This window comes from Scatophagus argus, chromosome 14 (genome assembly GCF_020382885.2).
Source record: "Scatophagus argus isolate fScaArg1 chromosome 14, fScaArg1.pri, whole genome shotgun sequence".
NCBI classification, from domain to species: Eukaryota; Metazoa; Chordata; class Actinopteri; family Scatophagidae; genus Scatophagus; species Scatophagus argus.
In genome coordinates, this window is record NC_058506.1 from 2642596 (window position 1) to 2661884 (window position 19289).

The window sequence follows — 19289 nt, forward strand, 5'->3', positions numbered from 1 at the left end:
TATCCACACAGAGTGAGGATGTGTGTGTTTCCACCTCAGAGGCTGCAAGCAAAGGAAGGAGGATCTGGCAGTCAGCTGGTGAGAAGGCAGAGACACAGACAGACCAACAGAGCCAAAGCCAACTGAGGCGAACAACGCTGCACATTGAATAATTCAGCATGCAGTCCGACTGTGGTGCTGAGGAGGGTGGGGTCAGGCTGCTGATTGACTGGGTGTTTGGGATGTTGTGGTCTGTGTGTGTGGAAATATTTTGGCTGCTGTCATGTGTGACATACTGTGCTGCTGAGCCTCTGTTTTGGCCTTGAGAGAGGTCATTTCTTACTGTAGTATATTCCTGATGGGGTGCATGACCAAGCCCAAATGCAATCAAACGTAGGAACTGCTAAATTCAAATATCTATTTTATATAATATATAAAATCTAAAATTATCTTTCTATATATTGACGGTGTTGTAACAGATGATTTCTGCATAGGGATGCTGTATGGAATGTAATGTTATCTCTATTTTTAATACAAATTGCTTTTCAATGGACTCTAAGTGCCACTTAACATGTGTTATTTAGAAGACTAAACTGTGTCAGACCTATTAAGATCTGAGACGTGCACACTGCAGGTTTTAGAATAACAGATGAACGGGCTGATGAATGCCACAAGGCGTGACTGAACATCGCATCATATTCAGTAAGTGGACAGTGACATGAGTATTCTGTTAGATTATTTAACTGTGTCTCTGATCACTCACTCTTCATCCTGCAGCCTCTCCTCATCCTCCTGGTTGTGTGACTGGTTGCGTATAGGTGCCAGGCCCTCCGTCTTGGTGTTGTAATTGTGGAAGCAGACATTGAGCTTCTCGTCAAACTCATTGACCAGGTCCTCCATGGACTTGAAGCTCATCATCTCAGAAAAATTCTCCAGCTCAGAGAAGTCCTCACGGGTGATGGAGGCCAGAGGGATGGTGGTGGTCGTGGAGTAAGAGGAGTGGCTGAGTGCTGGGTGGTCCATCTCATCCATGCGGCATGGTCGCAGGTCGTCAAACTCCTCATCCAAACACACAAGAGGGGCTTCCATGGTGTCCCCTGTCTGTCAATCGGTGAGCCCTGTACAAACAGAGTGGTGGTGGTGGTAATGTTTAATGCACTGAGTTTGCAAAATCAGCACAGTGTTTTAAGTTTCATCAGCATTCTTTTAATGAGGCAAGGCTACTGCTGCAGGAAATGTGTCAAAAAAGAGAGACAGGATCGGACAAAGCAAAAGAGTCAGAATCTGTCCCCATCTGGTAAACTTACCAATATCCCAGAAGGATTTATCTGGCACCTCCTAAATCATGCCTGACTCACCTCATGTGGAATGGCACCATGTTGTCTAGACAAAGAGGGGATGGAGGTAGATGTGCCAGAAGGGGACCAGGTCCCAAAGGGAACCAACCAGTTGGCTTCACTGGTAAACCATAGTTAATTAAGTGCCTCTGCTGGGATTTAACTAATGAGGACATGAAATTGTAGGAACATTTATCATGGTATATTAAAGTAGGAGCTATTTTTAGTGCTTTCTTTAAGCTAAACAAAAATAGGTGTAAAAATGTGTTCTTCACTTAATTATGTCACCTAATCCTAATGCTGCTCTCAGAATGATTCAGATTTAGTAAAATGGACTCATCAATCTCAGTCTCACTTCAAGCATGTATTTCAGTTATGAAAATTACTTCTATAGATCTATTTTTACAGCACCACATAACTTTTGAGTTTATGGGAACAGCTTCAAAAATTACTTCAGAAAATATCTGAAAAGGTAAGAAAACTAAATGTGGCTTACAAAGAGACCGAGAATCAGGAGGCCTGGGAGCTGCAATTTTTCACTTTTATTTTCAAAACCTCCCTTATGTATTTGCTTGGAATGTGATATAAGGCAGGTTGGCACACCATTGATGAAAATACTCTTAAACCTTGATGCTTAGAAGATGTGGTATATTCAGATGTTCCCTTCAAAATTATTTATTTATTATTAAAATTCAGTGGAGTTTTGAGAGTTTGTCTTTCTCATGTTCTTCTTTTCATTAAGAAACTTGCTAAGTAGCTGGTGGAACTGAGGGCTTTTTGCTCCCCACAGTGAAGTGACAATGGAGTTCATGCTCAGATATGTTTAAAGAGGACATCTAAGAAATAGTTTGCGTTTACCAGGTCCTTTCTTGTTTCACTGTGTCTTCATAGAATGTATATGCTATCCCATAGCAGAGTGAATTACTATTAAAAGAAACTGTATCATTTCTTGTTGAACAATTCTTAGAAAGAGTCAACACAGTTGACTTACTACCTTTTTATATTTTTCCAGTGGTAGTTATCACATGTTTTAGGAATGCCAATAACTCCCTAAGTTTTGAAAGCAAAGACATGTATCATGCGATAGGTAGGAATATGTTTCTCCCAAATTATGATTCCTTGTTTAAGGTTTTGATAGTTTCTTTCTAGAATTAATTATATTATCATGCAGCAATGGCATAAACTCAGAGAAAGTAGCTAACAGTGACTGTAGAAAATGATGCGGTTAGTGATGCTAATGTTTATGCTAATGGAATTTTTACTTTACTCTCATAATAGAAGTTGGACTGTACATGCTGTAAATGAATTAAATAATATTCTGAAAAATAGGGGCCATCAAATAATTGAAAAATAGTGAAATCGAACTCCATATCATTATTTAGTTTCATTTAATCAATTAATGAAAGGGTTTAAACCTGAAAGAAGCAGCAGCATTCATTGGGAAGATCGTAATGCTGCAGTCAGACTAATAGAAAAGTTGAGGCTAGATCAGGCTGGCAGATGCAGTGTAATTACAGTAGTGAGGCCAAAATCATTTGTGCTTTGCTGGACAGTGACCTGGCCTAATTGGGTGAGTACAGCACAGGAGTCCATTTAAAAACAAGCTTGTGCAAGCCTCTTCCTCCTCATCACACCACTCAGCAAAGTGCTGCTCCATCAACATCCGGATACTGTTTCTCAGAATCCCATCTGCCCTCTCTTTAGCTCTGTCCTCTCTGCAATACTGTGGTCTTTATTTATTTGGCCTTACACTTATTTCTTATTTCTCTGCTGAGAAAATGACTCCATGTTGAATAAATCTTAAAGGTCATTTGGACTGCTAAAATAAGCAGGGAGGGAAATCAGTAGCTTACTCTAACCTTGGCACAGTGATTCTTCGCTGAAAATGTGGCAGTGCACGTGATCACAAACTGTATTTCCAAAGAGCACTTCCCAATTATGCTGTAGCCTCTGGAGTATTAGGTTCTAACAAAAGGCATGAAATCATAGCATCCATAGCATCAATTATAGCATCAGCTGGAGTTGAGAGCAGTATGGACTGTGTAGAGGTGGTTGAGATGGGCAGGAGTTGAATGTCTGCATAGTGTGTGTTTGAGATGTGTGTCAGCCTTTTTTGTATGTGACCTTCACAGAGAGCAGTGGTGGTCTCAGGTGTGTCTCTGTGTTCCACAAGCAAGCAGGTATGACAAGAACCAATCACAAGAGCTCATCAGGAGCCACTGAATGCAATAGAGCCAAATCACTCTCCTCATTGTACCGTGGGCGCGGTGTCCACAACTACATGACTACACAACAATTCCACTGCTGAATTTTTAAAGCTTTTTATTCTATGCTGTAATTCCAAGCAGCAACATAATACTATTTCTAGTAAAAAAAAATAAATAAATAAAATAAAAAATACCTGTTCAGTTGTTCTGATTTCTCATAAATATAAGTGAAATAGATTCCACATCAAATCAATTGTCAGGTGGCAGAGCAGAAATGGAACTCGAGCATGTGCATGTCATCAGCTCATCAGATGGAGAAAAAAGAGGAGAGTGGGGGAGGGAGAGAGAAGCAGAGAGGAAGGAGAGATGGAGGAAACCATGGTTACAAGGTAAGGATGGAGGAAAGATAATGCACAGAGAGGACATCAGAGATGTCAGGATTGGAAGAAAGAACAGCAGGGTGGCAGGTACAGTAGAAGACGTATTACCTGCAGTCGATGTGCCGCTGTTGGTATGGCTTAATGTGTAGGCAGGATCTTCTCAGACAAGGAGAATCTGTGCCTAAGCCTCCCTCTGCTACAAAACCCACCAATCAGTAGCAGCAGTTACATTCATTCCAGAGCGAAAGAGAGAGAGGAAAAAAAGACAGGGACGTAAAGATGGCAGCGTGGTCTGAGCTTTGGTCTGTATCCCGTCCCTCACCCGTTAGCCCACAGCCAGCCTTATCTGTCCTCCCACGGCCCGTTGTTTTCCAATCAATAGGCAGCCAGCCCAGCATACACAGAGCCTGCGCACTGCCAGACCTCTGACGATATCAGCTCACCCCCTCCCTTTCTTCCCTCACTATCCTCTCCTCTCTTTCTCTCTTTGTCCCTGCCTCCTCCCTCCCTCTCTCTCCCTGCACACATTAATTCCCTAATATTCATGAGGAGAAAAGGAGGAGGAGGAGCAGGAGGATTTGGGGGAAGGAGATGTTTCTGTAGGAAGGTAGCATATGTTTTTCTCTCTACCTTGCATATCAAATCCCATTTACTTCATCATCGGCTTTCTCCTTTTGCCTACTCACTCACTCAGATCTGAGTGGATGGCATGCAGAAGAGAATGTGGTGAATCTGCTTCATGTTTGCACACAAAACTGCAAAGGGACAAAAATTTGGACTGACATAAAAGCCCAATACATTTTACATCAATTTCAATCAAGCTTGTTTTGTTTCCAAATTCAGTGTTGTTTTTTTAACTTTCTTATTCTGTGACAAGTAAGCAATCTTATTCTTATTCTGTGACAAGTAAGCAATCTTATTCTTATTCTGTGACAAATAAGCAAGTAACAATAAATATATATGCAATACATACAGTCAACCAGGTAAACACTAATAATTGTATCCCAGTACAATAAGAATCACCAAGAAATTGCAAATTGATTTATGTAAATGTGATAAACTCAGCAATAAACAGCAAACCATCCAATCAGGCTCCTTGCAATACATTGGCTAATCTCTTCAAATGAGCTTTCATACCACGCTGATCAAGTAGAAGAGCATATGTGGAGCCCAACAGGACTGAAATGAAACTGAGAAATCTTTATTTATGAGACAAGGACCAAGAACAAAGACAAAACATAGTTTTGAATGCACTCATATTATAATGCCAAGAAAGACCATTAGGTTGCACACAAGAGAACACCAGTCATCCTGTCTCCTATGTATTTAGTTGCAAGTAATTTTTTTGTGATTTTTATGTTGCGATTTGTATAATTTGACTGATCTAGTGATTTTTCTCAGATATTTTGCAAAACTTTGTCCACAGTAGTTGTATATGTAGATCATCACTTTGTGCTATGTGCACCTGAATACTCTTTTTATGCATTCCCATAATGCTCTTGGCCTTCCAAATCTCTAAATGCCACATCTATGCAATTATATTCAAAGTAAGGGTTATTGGCAAAAGCTTTACACATATATGAGTTATGAAGAAATGAGCACTGATTGCTTTACAGGCAGTAAAGTGAAATTATAATGCTAAAGCCAATGCTGAACATTTGAAAATAAAAACCACAGTAAAAATAGGATACTCTTGAAATTAATTCAGTCAATACAGAAACATAGATGATACTGAATAATGTTTAATCATCACGAACTTGATATTGACCCCCTCCCTCCTTCACAGCCGTGCTTTAAAATCTGCATAATCCCTGGTTTCAATCTGTGGTTGGGAGTTTAGACCTCATGTCTGAAAGCCTCAGCTGTAGTACAAGTACAAACACATGCACTCACATCACATAACAGCTCACATGTTATTATCACACGCAGAGTGCACTCAGACTGTGAGATGTTATAATATGGCTGCCTCTGAGGTCCCGAAACATCCAGCTCTCACATATGAGCAGATTTGACAGATTAAGCTTTTTACAGCCTGACGGGTTTGAGAGAATTGAGAAAATAAGCAGAGTTCAGCGATGACTTGTTCACGGTGCACACATTTCCCTAACATATTTCACACAGTGATCTATGATGTATTTTTGACTTTTTAACTGTGACTCTACTGATAAAAATGTGGGACACTCCAAGCTGGTCATTTAGGCAAAACTGAAAGTCAGTGAAAACAGTGTTTTTTTTTTCCCTTCCAAAATAGATAGCATAATTTTAGGAATTGGCAAGAAGATCCAACAAGCGAAGACAAAGAGAGAATCTGCAGACTGATTCACTGAACACATGACGTCAGTACGCAGGAGGTGCTGTGCCTTGGCTAAACATGCTGTACACTGTAAAAAAAAAATCACATCACACAACGTGTGTGTACTCACCTACACACACACAGGCAGGCACTTCATGCTTGAGCGCTCAACATGCCATATGTGTACACATTTCATTATCGTCAGTGTGAAACACTTCCACACCAACTAGCCAACACCAACTTCATTAGTTTCCTTAAGCAGCTGCTTCTTCCCCACACAACAAGAAAAAGGGAAGAAAAGGAAGAAAGGCGATCTGGCCTGTCAGAGGCCTCCCATTATACGGCAACAGACCTCACACAGCCCAGCGTTGCATAGATGCTGGTTGCCATGGTTATGATGTAATTGTATCGGCAAAGGAATTACTCTACATGCAACAGAGGGGAACTCTGAGGCAGCTCTCACTTTGTAAACACCACCAGTGAGTTGTATGTATACTGGCTTTGTTTGATCAGGTGGGACACAGTGTACAGACTGATTTTGATTATTTTAGTTTAACAAGAACAAAGTATACACAAGAAATAACTTCTGTAAATACATAGAAATGATCATTTTTGTGATCTGCAGCAGCACAGTTGGCATGGAGCAGCATCATATTGTTCAAATTTGTTGTCAGATGTCAAATTATGTGAACATCTGAAGCATTTTACGACTGACGTTAGGTTACAGTGAAGTGGTTGCAGAGCAGACATTTTGACATGTCATAGCAGGACACTCACAGGTGTAATTAATGATTGCTGCTATTGTGCATACTGGTTTACTGTCAGTTACTGGGACATTTAATTGAACTGAGCTGTCATTACCTGTTTTGCCTGCTGTGACAAGTCAAAACGTCTGCTGTGCAACCAGTTCACTGGATAGAAACAGATGTGTTCAGCAGCTGATTCCACTGATTAGCACAGCCTCATCCCGCCAGTGAGCTTCAACCAGGCCTGAACAATGGATCAGACGTCAGAGGCTCCTGTACCCTGCCACCCTGAATTCAGTCTGTAAGGAAAATCTTTTGCAAATACAAATTCAACACTTCATAGGATTAGGAAACCCAGTTCTCAGCTATGGTTTTAATGTAAAGTAAAAATAAAATTTCCCTTAACTCAGGGCAGAATTTCTTGTGTGGAATCCACAGCACTACAGGAATGACAGTGGTTTTGGTGTGTTTGTCTGTGTGTCATGTGCTGTCAAAGGGAAATGAAAGGAGATATAAAACCATAAATAACATATCCTCAAAGCAGTATATTGCAGCTTTCAAACAACTTCTAACATCACCAGGAACATGATGATAACAGTTAGCTTTTGCAGCTAATTGGGTGCCACATGTAGACAATACATACATATACAACACCGGATGTGATGATTATGTGATTATTTTAGTGAATATTCTAAGATAATATAAATGTAAATGTAGAAATATGTTGTTTTCCCCATCCATTTATTTCAGAGGAATAGCAGGACATGGAATGCTTTTTTGTTTTGCGAGTCAGTCAGTATTTTGCTGACATCTAGAGGTGATCAAAGGGACATCATGTAAATAACCTGCTCAAGAGACAAGGAGTGTAATTGAATATTTGCCACATAATATGTCACTTTATATGATATGATTGTATTATTAGAGGAATACGGCATTAATACTTGACCATTGGGTGCTCTACTATGTATGATCCTGTTGGACTGTGCACATGCATCACTAGTGGCTAAACAGCAGAGGGTGCTGGTGGTGTTGCTTTTAGTCTGTTCCTAGCTTTTGCTTTAGAATCTGTAATATAATTTTAACGAAAACATCACGTTTTGTCCCTGCATACGACATAAACTCCCTGCAAGGGGTTTTACAAGTCCTACAGCTCATTATTCTAACTTCTCCATCACTTAAGTGTCTTAGGACATTGTTTTCTGGGTCATGTGTCTCAATGGTTCCTCCATATTATTATTCTATTATTACTTATAACAAAGGAATAATTTAGGGGACACATTCCAATAAAGGAATATTTAATGTGATCTTGAACCCTTCTGCGTAAGTTACCTTATTTGTTATTCATATCCTATTTTTTTTTCTAGCTTCATTCAGAGCAGCCTGAGAATACACTCATTCTTTCTATTTTGATCTTAATAAAGATCAAAGTTAAAGTCAGAGAATTGCTGGTCGTCACTTAAATCTAAAAAATGTTTTGAAAAATGTGTTGTTTAGACTGGGGCCGGATGGATTTTCCCATGTTAACTGATGGCAGGTGGTAATATGATGTTTCTATAAGCTCTGGTGCAGACACTGTCACAGATAGTATTTAAACTCTTCAGTGAATAAAGAGCCGTTAAGAGTTTCTGATTTTAATTCAATATCAAGATTCAAGATTCAAAGATTCAAGCCACATTTGTATGCATTTATTGTCAAAAGAAAAGGAAAATTAATTTGAAGAAGACCTTTGTGATGCAGTGCTTTCCAAGTAGACAGAAACAAAGCAACAAAATGTCTAATGAAGGAGGGTTTGACCAAGGGACAACAGCAGACTGTTGTTAGATGGCCCTCTACTTTTGCCTTTATTGTACAGCGTCAAAAATTCACCAATGGAACCTTAAGTCTTTGAACTGTTGCTCTCCAAGAAGGACAAGTGTCAATCAACAGGTCACAATCTATCAGTGGAACAGTTATGGAGGAAACTGGCATCTTAACAGTATCTTTATTTAACCCGGCATTGGACAGAACCCTATGAAGAAACAACAGTGCAGCTTTTTATACTGAGAAGGATGAGAGATTCTCTTTCCAGTGTATCTGTAGCTGTATCCTCTCTTTTTTCACCCTATTTTTCTTCAGATTTTCTCTTTCCCTTTCACTGTAAATTCAGTGATTATGTGACATTTGTTGTTTTTGCACTTAAGTGAAGAAATCTAATGTTTGAATATTGATCTGAAATGTAGGGTTTGGTCAAATGAAGAGGCAACTCAAGCCACAGATTTGTGCTGATGTGGCTTTGTACTGGGGAACAGAAGAAATCTCCTTCTATTGCCTTATTTCAACAGCTGGTATACTAGTAAGCTGTATGTTTCAGATGACACTTTCATTAGAGCAAACAGAAGTGAAACCACTTTATTTGCAGTTTTACCCTCGACACAGCATCCAACATGATTACAATACTGAGTAGTCAGGCTATCATCAGTATTTCTAGCAATCCTCACTTCTCAAAACAGTGTAAATGGTTTATTAGCCCCCTTAACACAATATCCCAGTGATATGCTTAATATGGCTAATTATACATTCTGTTTGTACCGTGACTGTTTGATGAAGATGCACCGTGTGCCAACACATTGTAACGTGAAAGAAAATAAATGCTGGAGAGAAGAAGAACATGATAGGGACCTGATGTCAGGATTTAATATTTATATACTGATGAAAAATATCTCCTTTAGAACATGATCTGGTATGGACTGAAAGCAGTCCTGTGTGGTGAGAGGGATGAATGCTCTGAACGCTCAAATGAAATTCTGAATTTCTTTAAGAAGTCGTTATTAAATGGTCATTTTTAAAGTCTTGATTGAGGTCATGAGTGCTTATTGGTAAAATACAGATTGACTTGGTTTTCCAAAAACCTGTTGGTTTATAATAGCCATCATCTTCTCACAGGGTTGTCGATCCTGAAGCCTCCTCCAGTGAAGTGAGGTTTGCTGCTCAGCTGAGGCAGAGGTTCCAGCTGCTGCACCTTGGTCTTGATCCTTTGCTCACTGGTGAGACACATAGAGCGCCAAGACATCAGAGAGTTAACACAGCAAATACTACATGCTACAGTGTACATGTGCCCTGCAAAAACTAAACTCTGCATTTTGGACCCATCTGTAATACCCTGTTAAAATGTCGGAAATGAGATAGGATGTGAAACAAAGATCAAAGATCGACCTCACCTGTAGAGTTTTTTCTGACTGAGGTATTTCTTCTTGATGTTTGCTAGCTCATTAGCTAAACTTTGATTTTCACTTTTGTACTCATTCATCTTGGAGTCCAGCATTCTCAGCTCTGCTATCAGTGCCTGTGGAATCGGGGAAATAAAAAAAGAATTTTGTCACTGCATGTAGAGAATCAAAAGGGTATGTGTGTGTGTGTGTGTGTGTGTGTGTTTAAACACATATGGACAGTTAAACTGAATTGTATAAGTGATAATCATTTGAAAAACATGTTGCTAAAAAGACACAAAGTGTTTTTTATTGAATCATATATGAGAACAAACTGACATAGATCTTATAAAGTTTACTAGAAGTAGGAAGCAGTTTCTTCTTCATAATTAAAACCAACATTTCATGAAGAGCCTTCATCAGATCAGAAACACTGTATACTGAAGCTTACGTTCCAAAGAAGGTTGGACTACACTTAGTAAATAGTGTACATTTATGCTAAGTAAGAAAAAAATAGGTGACAATAGGTTGATGTGGAGAAACTGGACTCTGGTTGGGTCAAATACAAAAATAAGACAAGATGAAGGAAAGGCGTACAACAACATGAAATAAGAAAAGGACAAAAGGAGAGATATGCTGCATGTCAAGAACAGGATGTGTGGGATGACCTTCAGCTTTTTGGTTCTCTCTCTGATCGTCCACTGGCACTGCTGGAGCTGCTCAGCTGCCTCTGGGCCAGGCTGCCGGGCCAGAATGTGTTTCAGCTCCACATACAGCTTCTCTTTTTCCTTGATGGGCAAGCACGGGGAAAGTAAGTAAGTTCAATACATGAGAATGAGTGAGTGAGCCTGATATGCTATATAGACAAAAGTATTGGGCCACCTGATCATTACACTTTAATGGCATTGTATTCTAAATACATAGATAGCTTTCAAAAAGAAATTATTTATTTGTGACCCAACTATATGCTTTCACTGACTTACATATTGATAGCATTGGTCTTTTCATGACTGCAACAAAAAGGAAGAGTATCACTCGCCTTAATCCTTAATAATCATATAGGGAAGGAACGAGACAGTTTTCAGTCATGGTTCTTACATGGTAGGCAATATCTTAAGTGAACTAAGCATGTAATAATTAATGTGTTGCAAAATACATGACTGATGCAACAGTCATCAGAGGTATCAAATATTTGGAATAAGTTTAAAATCAAACTCATCTCTTGTTCAACACTGAGATCGTTTTAGCTAAACACTACAACAGTGATTAATTTTGTGTTCTCAATAGGTCCAGCGTCCTTTGCTGTGGCAGAATTAAAATAAATTCCATTCATCCATCCATTTCCTTCTGCTTATCCACGATCAGGTCACTAAGGCAGTAGGTTAAAGAGGGTATATCATTCCACCCCAGCTGTGCTCTGAGATCCCAATCATGAACATCACAGAAACAAAGACAAGGGGAAACATGTACTGAAAATGTGTCTGACTTTGTGCCAAGAATATGGCAGATTCTGTCTGTCAAACTAGCTCCTTTTCAAATAAGCCACACCACTCCCTGACAAAAACTAGACTAATTAACTCATAGAGGCATATAATGTGAGAAATGTTCTTGTGTGTACATACCAGGGAGAAAGCTTCAGGTGTTTACCTGTAATAGAAGTTCACGTTCCTCAAGTTCTTGGGTCTTGGCAATAAGTCGTTTTTGTAAAGACTGAATCTTTTGGATGAGTTCGTATTTGCTGGGGTCACTGCCCTGTGGGTGAGAGTCATTTACGAAATATTAATGACCAGAGGGTTTACTATGCTTAAAGAGTATGAGCGATCTCTCACATAAACCTGAAGTGAAAATGTTGACATCACTGTGAGGCAGTGAAAAACAAATGCAACAGGCTGGGAATGTAATGGTTACTTAAATAAGTCCACCTCCAGTCGTCTCCATCTGTGAATATTTATGGGCTTCAGCTGCTCTTCGAGGACGCTGTTCCTGGTCCTCTCTCTAAGCAGCTCCCGCTGAAGGTGGAACAGCTCTCGCCTGCAACACACCTCAGTGGTATTTCACACAGTTCTCACAATAAGTGTGTTCCCTACTTGGAAGGAAATTTTAGTCAGATGCAGTAGATAAAAAAAACAGACACAAGAAAATACTAGCAAAAACAATATGATGTCTTCAAATCCACTTCAAATCCAATTAAACTGACCTTATTCCAAAAGGGTAACACTTTTTATGAAGACCATATCTATATAGGGGCATTTATTGAGAATTGCAATGACTCTGCAAATGCACTAGAACACACTTTTAATGCCCTAACAATGTGCTATAAAAATGGTGCTCATTGAAAGAGTTTCTCTTCATTTTCTTTAATCTACATGATGATGTGATTTAAAACCTATACACAACTTCTAGTTTTTGTATCTTAAACATGGATCCACTTTTTCTATCTTTTGAAAAAGTCTCCCATCCTCTATGGTTGGGGAGATGGCCAAGTCCCTCTGCCCCCCATGTTTTCTAAAAAATGTCTTCTGAAGACGCGAGGGACATGTTCTAATTGAATTATACTTTGATACTGCCAAAGGAAGTCATTCCTACATCTGACTCTTGATCTCTCTCCACCTCCATCCTTCTTTGATCTGTATACTTCTTCTTTAAGTACTGGACTTCGAAGGTCACCTCACTCTCATCCTCATCCTGCCTTCCTTCTCTACACCAAATTCTTCTCTTAGAGTAATTATTGCTCACTGTCTTTGTTCAAACTTCAGTACGTCATTTTCTCCACAGGCACCTCTTCCCTTTTTTACCTCAGGTCCTCGGTGTTGGGTACAGCCTTGTCCAGGATGCTCTTTTTGCGCTGAAGCCTCTTGATCTCTAGCTTGAGCAGGCGGATGTCTTCCATCCTCTGGTTATAGTGAAAGTCTCCCTTGCTGAGGATAGATTGCTGGATCCTGATCTTCTCATACAGCAGTACACGCTCATCGTTGCGGCGTAAAAGCTGTTTGCCTAGGTTGTCCCGTTCTCTGATCACCTTGAGAGAAGTTCATCCAACAGATAACCAGATGCAAGATTCTGTTAGTCACTCTCTTTCTCTACTTCATCCTGCCTCTTTCTCTTTCTTTACCTGTTCTAGCTGATTCTTCTGTTGGATCTGCTCAGCATCAGCGTCAGCTATAATCTTTTGCAGCTTTTGCTGTTCTGCTTTCTGACTGTCAACACGCTGCTTTGTTTCTTCAAGCTGGAGCTTCATCAACTGCAACTCCGCCTGGAGCAGGACATGGGTGCACACATTCAAACAAATAAGGCATGAAACAACTTGGCAATTTACAGTGAAAAACCACTCTGAATGGCTAAACAACCTAAATGATACTGATGAGCTCAAAACCACACCACATTAACAACTAGTGATACAGGCGGCTGTACCTTGAGAGCCTCGTTATCCTTCTCTAAGCGCTTGTGTTCGTGCTGATCCTTGGCAAGGGCCAACTCCTTCCCAGTGATCTCATCTCTCAATCGGGTGACCTGGTTGTTCATCATCTTCATCTTCCTCTTTATTTCTGCAATCTCTTCCTGAGGCAGAGAGACGCACGGTGATAGGATGGCAAAGAAAGAAAGACAAAAAAGGAACAGAGAATTATTACAACTACATCTTATATACAAAAACAATAAACAAACTCCTGACTAGATTACTGACTAATAAATCGAAGTTCAGCTGTGCATGACACCATGTTATTATTAGTACCTGAGCCTCGATGAGGCTTTTGCTGTAGAGGTTCCTCTCAGACACGACAGACTCCAGCAGGTTCTCTTGCTGCTTGAGCTTGCACTCTGCCTCTGTGACCTTCTTCCTCCAATCAAATATCTCCGTCTCTCTCACTTCAACTTCACTCATTTTTTGTTGCACCTGCAGAAGAGAGCAAAGTTCTCCCAAGGTTGATGGCAGATTCCAACAGCTTAAACAACTTAAATTAATAACTTAAAATTGTTCTGCAATATTAAAATAATCCACATATAATAATCCTGCCTTCTGCATGAGGTTGCTGGTCTCATTGATGTAGCGGTCACGTTCTTTTTCCAGCTGCTGGATGATCTTGCGCTGCTTTTGGGCCTCCTGGCGGTACCCATTAATTTCATGTTCCAGGGTCTTCTTGTCCTGCTCAAGGAGCTTCACGATGTTCTTCTCTTTCTCAGTCGACTGTGCAGCTTTGATCATGTTCTGTGAAATGGGATGGTTAACTTGTGCGCAAGCTTCTGCTCGTCTTCACTGTCTGTGATTTTGACATTTCTAATGACATAACATATATACATAATAGAGTAAAGTGCATCACAAATTACTTTTGTTTGCAAGTACTAAGGGCACACTACAACACTTACCTTATTTAAGATGTCTCTCTCTCTGATCAGCTCATCTATGGCTTTCCTGTCAGCTTCAACGTGCTTTTGAGAAGATTCAAGATCTGTAGAAATAGCTCGAATTAATGGTCAGAGTCAGTAGTGTTGGCTGGACAAAATAAGTAATCTGAAGATGTCACTGTGGGCTCTGGGAAATCTTGATGAGCATTTTATCAATCAGTTAACAGTGAAAATGCAGATTAATCGATAACAATTTGGAGTAATCTTATCAAAATGTCAGATGATAGAATAAACATGTTCATGTTGTGTAAATTACACTGATCTCCATGGGTAAAACAACTTTCATCAAAGGTGGAATCAGAAGTGGTTATGCTGTATATCTACAGGAATATTTTTTGTTCAGTTGGACACTCAGAGATTATCCCCTGCATATATTTCAGCATATATGTTTATGTGATAATCCAATACTTCAAGACTTTTACTCAAATCTGAATTTGAACTTTTACTTTTTGTCCAGGATAAAGCATAGTAAGCTCCTCTACCTTTCTCCAGACCAGCAATCTGAGCCCTCAGTGTCTCTCTCTGCACATCCACATCAGCTTTCTGATCTTCCATCTGATGGAGCTTCTTCTGGATGACTTCTCTCATTTTTGTTTGTTTGGCAATCTCCTGACGCATCTGACTCACCTCTTCTTCTCTCATCTGACAGGTGGGAGGGGAAGAGTCGTATGAAGCATTAGGCAGAAGTAGAGTGGATAACAGATGTTACTGAGCTAAGAGCTGTTAACTCAAATTCTCTCTATCTCACTGACCACAGCACTAATACAACTGTTTGAAAGTAGAACTGTTTCTCTTACTGGGTCTGTTCCACAACAGTAGATTTGAGACAATACTGACAAAATCTGAGGTGTCTCTATTAGTCAGGTTTGCACGTGTGTCAGTGGAACAACATGTACCTTGAGCTCATTTACGTTCTGCTGATTTTCCAAGGACAGATGTTCTTTGACTGATGAGAGCTGCCCACACTCCTGCTGCAGCTTGGTGTTCTTCACTTGCATCTGCTCCAGCTCCTTGGTGGACTGTTCATTCAAGATCTGTCATAGCCATGAAAGGTTTTGACATTTATTACATGCATTACTGCAGTATAGTAATAATCTGATATTTGCCACACAACTAAATGTACATTGGTTTTACAGCATTATTGTTAACTATGCTAAATGATAAAAAATACACTTACAATAATATTTGGATAATATATGGTGGTTTTTGAATGCGTTTGGCTTAATACACAAATTTTCTTATGTTCTTATGTTATGTTTTCTTATGTTACTGACCTACACTTTTAATTTACATATGTTTATTTATATACAACTTTGTTGACAAATGAAATGTCTGCACAGAACACAAGAGGTTGTTAAATGGTTTGATGAGTATGCTTTCTCTATCACTTTCTTTTTCTCTGTGCATGAGGTTGCCCCAGATACGTCTTTTCTCGACACTAAAAGCAAAAAAACTTCAAAACCTTGATTTTTTTTTCTCTGAAATTCACCATCTTTCAAGGACGTCATGGACCCATGGGACCCTTGTAGTATGATAAATATTATCAAAGTTGGTCTCCTAAAAAGTAGACCATAAAGAGTATGTGTCACTCCACTTACCTTCAGCTCTTTCAGCTGCTGCTCCAGCCTCTGCTGCTCTTCTTTGGCTCTTTGGCCTTGCAAATTCAGAGCTTTGATGTTCCCCATCTTGGCCTCCATGTCCATGTGGAGCTGCTTCACTTCCTTGTCCAGCTTTTCCTTCAACCTCATCTCCCGGGAAATCTCATTCTGCTGTACCTGGAGTTCCTGTTGAAGCTGGATGGAGACAAACAGAACAGCTACAAGATGAGATCAGAGACACTATTTATTTTCAATTTGTCTGTGAGGACTCCCTTTGACTTCAGAACAGCAGTTTGTATTCCTGCAAGGGTTCACCGCTGAACCCCCAGCTATGGAGCTAAACATGCCAATAGTGGCCAAAAGAACTAAATCCTACTGGAACAAGTATACAGAACATATACAGCACCAGCAAAGATTTACCTTCCTAGTTCAGCAAAAAGGCTAGTGTGCTATTGTACTGTTTATGCATACATAATTTTTGTTGCCTCAAGTACATATGCATTTATAAATTATACACATTTGCAGACTCATTGGCAAAATAAGAGTTACATTAGATGTCAGCCTACTGTCTATGAGCATGTGCCGCTTATTTACCTGAGAAATATTCTCTAGTGAAGTATCTCGTTGGGCTTCTATTTCCTGCTGGGTTGCAGCGGCCTTGTTCAGTTTTTCTCTCAGACCCTCCACATCTGTCAGCAGCTGATCCCTCTCCTTTGTCAGCTCCTCATTTATTTTCAGTAGATCACTAAAAAACAAAACAAAACAATAAAACCTATGCTACCTACACAATAATTTATTAAGAGCCTGTAGAAGAGTACAAATGGCTCACCTCTGCTCTTGGTCCATGGAGAAGCCAGTTTGTTTTTCATCCATTTTGATTAGGTTGGAAACTTCTTCTTTTAAACTTCTGATGGTCTCTTTGTCCCTCTTCTCTTTATCATGAGCAGCATCAACCATTTTCCAAGCTTTATCCAGCTCCTACAGCAAAATCAAAGGAAAACGTTAGTAAAACCTTGGGTCCAGAGGCAAAAATGATAAATGATAAAACATCATCCAAATCATAAAATAGGTAGAACTTTATAACATGGCATAATCCAAGAATTTGTATTTATCGTTTACTTAACACAAGTCTAGCATGACCTTCTTATTTGAAATCAAGGCCATTAACCTAAAAAAAAAAAAGATACCCTCTTAAGTGAATTAATTGTTGTCTCATCTTCCTGGGACAGTTTCAGGGCAGCTGCGACTTTAGTCGACGTGGACACAATCTCTGCATTCAGCTCCCTGCATTTAGACATTAGCCTCTTCTCATTCTCCCGGGACTTCTTCAGTGCATGGATGAGCTTCTCGTATTCCACCCGGACCTTGTCCATACTCTTGTCCCCAACTAGCTCATTGAGGACCATCTGGAATTCCTCCAAGGACTCAAACATGTCCTCCCCTAATGGTCCTGTCTCCTAAAAATACAGAAGAGCCAAAGACTGAAAGTGAAAATGTGTGAAGGCTTATTGAGAATGAGCTCAAGAGGCAAGACCTGGCTCCGAGTACTGTCCTAATGAAAAGGGAAGCTCCACAGATAAATAGACAGACAAGACAGGTATGTTCTGCCAAAGTTATTACACCTTAAATTACTTAACTTGGGCAGACTCTTACTCCCATGATGCACCACAGAGCGACACAGGAAATCATTCCTGCCTGTCGCCATCAAACTGCTAAACTCTGCACTGTGACGGACACACTTACTTACTTTTATATATACAATGTATATATTGTTTCACACATGTAAATACCTGTATTTTTAAATTTTAAGTTTTTAACACATGTAAATACCTATATTTTTAGATTTATATTTATCTTGCTTTTGTTTATCCTATTTTTATATCTTTCAATTTTCTTTCTTGGTCGGGAAAACTGCAAGTGCAATGTCTGTACGAAAAAGAATTTCCCTTCGGGGATAAATAAAGGAATTCTGATTTTGATTTAACTCAAATGGTATTTTTTTAAGTCTTAACTTTATAGTTGTATGTCACTATTAGTTAAACCTGATACAGGATAGTGAAATTAACGTTAGCTGACATGCTGTTAGTTCACTTTCCAGACTCGCTAGACGTCAGATTTGCTAAACTTGAAGCATATTGAGACACTTGCTACACTTCAACCAGCGTTATTTTAAATGTATGCTACTCAATTTACATAAAGCTGTTTTATAAGCCATTTGAGAGCAAGCCCTTATGAAGAACACTTACCTCCATTATATGAACAGAAAAGCCAATATAGGACTAATTCGTCAATCCTTACTAACGTAGCACTGGTGTTACTCGTATCAACAGAGCTGTTGACATCGGCTGCTAAGCAACCGCTGATCTCGCGAGAGAAGGACCCATTGGTCTCCAACCCGGGTTATTGCGGCCGCCCACTGACCTAATCAGGGGTGTAGGGAGTCTAAAAAATTAAATACATTTGACATCTGACCATTAATGTGTAGCAGGTATTTAATGCGTATTGTAATATTACGAAATTCTGCTTGGCAACGTTTCAATACGACACTGAGCTGACAGACAGCAGTAGGTGTGTCTGTCGTTCATGCTATTCAGTTTGATAACACAGAAAGTACATTTAAAACCAACCACTTCTGTCGTAAAGTAAACATTCAAGCTAATGGTGTGGGCTCAGAGTGGTCTGTATTTAACTCACTGACTGTTTTCTGAAGAATGTTCACACTCTGGAGTCTGACGAGGAGAAAGAAGACGAGCCAGACTACTTTCATGTCGTGTGGACATGGCTGATGTAACATTTCAAACACAGGTGGTCTTTTTCAATTTGAAGTAAGGAAATGATCATACCAGTGTTTGTTAGACAAAGATGAAACATCACAGCATCATCTCCTAATGATTAGCCTAAGTGAGTCATCTGATATGACTTTCTCAGAAAATTAAAATAGACGGATTGCCTATTCATATCGCCTTCAAGTGATCAGAGCTGGATGTGCGGGATTTATTTGACAGATTATAATATAAGATAGGAGATCATAAGCAAAGAATGCAGATAAATACTTGTGTATTCAATAGAGTGTTATATTATTGTAATATTTTATAATTACATTTGAGAGAGACTGGAAATATTGTCCTGGTATATACAGTATGTGGCGGGCCATCACAGGTAA

The 19289-nt window shown here is 39.5% G+C and overlaps 1 protein-coding gene across 3 annotated transcripts; it reads right to left on the reverse strand.

Annotated features, from left to right (window-relative positions):
* Positions 1-748: 748 nt before the first annotated feature.
* On the reverse strand, positions 749-18971 carry cfap58 (cilia and flagella associated protein 58). Of its 3 annotated transcripts, none has more exons than XM_046410117.1 (19): positions 18821-18971; positions 17314-17583; positions 16956-17104; positions 16721-16871; positions 16127-16321; positions 15425-15562; positions 15011-15170; positions 14490-14572; positions 14140-14331; positions 13858-14019; positions 13539-13685; positions 13240-13380; positions 12923-13146; positions 12050-12158; positions 11775-11879; positions 10796-10915; positions 10140-10264; positions 9863-9962; positions 749-1097 (listed from the first exon to the last, which is right to left on the reverse strand). In XM_046410117.1, the coding sequence occupies exons 2-19, from the start codon at positions 17557-17559 to the stop codon at positions 894-896; spliced, it is 2751 nt and encodes a 916-aa protein (XP_046266073.1). In that variant the 5' UTR covers positions 17560-17583; positions 18821-18971; the 3' UTR covers positions 749-893. The 3 variants fall into 3 exon arrangements, 2 of the variants coding, with proteins under 2 accessions (XP_046266073.1, XP_046266072.1); XM_046410116.1 differs by lacking the exon at positions 18821-18971 and adding an exon at positions 18373-18550; XR_006845170.1 differs by lacking the exons at positions 749-1097; positions 9863-9962; positions 10140-10264; positions 18821-18971 and adding exons at positions 11111-11173; positions 18373-18542.
* Between the last annotated feature and the right edge of the window lie 318 nt (positions 18972-19289).